Below are 1,677 nucleotides of genomic sequence, written 5' to 3' on the forward strand. Positions count from 1 at the left end.
GGCAACCCCCTCCTATATTCTGCCAAAGAAAACCACAGGGCTCTGTGGGCGCCAGAAATCGGAATCAATCTGACAGATCACTTTACCTTTTACCTTTACCAGCCAGCTTTCTGTGGAAATGGGCTTGGCACTGGGGCTGCTACTTATGGGAATGACAGCCAGTGTTCATGGATCACGTATGGGGAGAGGCGAGAGCTGGTGGCCTCTGTTTTCCTGGCATAAGTTTGGGCTCTCTGTTTTTTGTGTTTCAGGTATAATGTGGAAACCACATGGACAAGAGTAACCACACAGCTGGTGCCACCATGGAGTTCTTGCTGCTTGGCTTCTCAGACCTGCTCTGCCTGCGGGCCCTCCTCTTCTTCATCTTCCTGATGGTGCACTTGGCCACGCTTGCAGGAAACCTCCTCATCCTGCTGGCTGTAACTACTGAGCCCTCCCGCCCTCCGATGTTTTTTTTCCTCTGTCAACTCTCTGCGATTGAACTCTGCTACACCCTTGTCATTGTTCCCAAGACACTGGCTGACCTTGCGAACCCAGGGGGAAGCACCATCTCCTTTGCTGGCTGCGCTGCCCAAATGCATTTCTTTGTGGCTCTGGGAGGGGCCGAATGCTTCCTCCTGGCAGCCATGTCTTATGATCGCTATGTGGCCATCTGCCAGCCCCTGCACTACACGGTCATGATGAGCCAGGCCTTCTGCCTTCAGCTCGCCATGCTGTGCTGCCTTGGGGGCTTTGCAGTCTCCCTAGGGCTGACGGTGGCGGTCTTCCGCCTGCCTTTCTGCACCTCCCACCACATTGATCATTTCTTCTGCGATGTTCCTGCTCTGCTCCACTTGGCCTGCACAAAGAGCTACACCAGCGAGCTGCCCCTTCTCGCAGCCTGCGTGCTCCTCCTCCTGCTCCCCTTTCTGCTCATCCTCACCTCCTACACCTGCATCACAGTAGCTGTGATGCAGATCCGTAACTCGGCTGGCCGAGGCAAAGCTTTCTCTACATGTGCCTCGCACCTGGCTGTCACGCTCTTGCACTATGGTTGTGCCACCTTCATGTATGTCCGGCCCAAGTCCAGTTACTCACCAGGTCGGGACAAGATGGTATCTCTTGTCTACACCAATATCACTCCCTTGCTCTACCCTCTGATTTACAGTCTCAGGAACAAAGAAATCAAAGGAGCCATGAGGAAGCTGTTGCGGAAGAGATTAGCTCATCCGCACTGGAACACCTTCAGTAGCAAACCTGCACAATTCATTTCTCAGTTTATGGCCCAGCAGCCATAAATGTGGCCCACCAGAGGGTCAACTCAGCTCGGGTCTTTGCTACTTCCTTAGGACTGCAAAAAACAGAAATTGTCCGGGGGAGGGGGCAAAAGAGGCAGCTTGGGTTGCTCCTCTCTCTCTCTCTCTCTCTCTCTCTCTCTCTCTCTCATTCGGTCGTGAAGCTCCAGCCAATGAGGGCATGCACATGATCAGCCCTACCCGGGTAGAGTTGCTCATGTGCAGTGCCAGGAGATTTCCCAGACAGCAGGCTTTACTGAGAGTTTTCTGTGAAGCTTTGTTGCGAGTCAGAAGTTGCCACAAAAAAGATGCAAAAAGTTGATTTTTTAAAACGCCGGATATAAGTCGGGTTACACTCTAATGCACGATTTTTAAAAAAGAAAACCAAAATTGTGTGTAACAT

The 1,677-nt window shown here is 52.1% G+C and overlaps 1 protein-coding gene across 1 annotated transcript; it reads left to right on the top strand.

Moving 5' to 3' along the window:
• The first annotated feature begins 269 nt into the window (after positions 1-269).
• On the top strand, positions 270-1,277 carry LOC128343684 (olfactory receptor 10AC1-like). The gene has a single exon (XM_053293118.1). It carries the CDS (start codon positions 270-272, stop codon positions 1,275-1,277), a length of 1,008 nt encoding a protein of 335 aa, XP_053149093.1.
• Positions 1,278-1,677: the final 400 nt, after the last annotated feature.

The sequence above is a fragment of the Hemicordylus capensis genome, chromosome 2 (assembly GCF_027244095.1).
Source record: "Hemicordylus capensis ecotype Gifberg chromosome 2, rHemCap1.1.pri, whole genome shotgun sequence".
NCBI lineage: Eukaryota > Metazoa > Chordata > Lepidosauria > Squamata > Cordylidae > Hemicordylus > Hemicordylus capensis.

Coding starts and splice junctions, on each gene's coding strand:
- LOC128343684 (XM_053293118.1), top strand. CDS start 270: ATGGACAAGAGTAACCACACAGCTGGTGCCACCATGGAGTTCTTGCTG.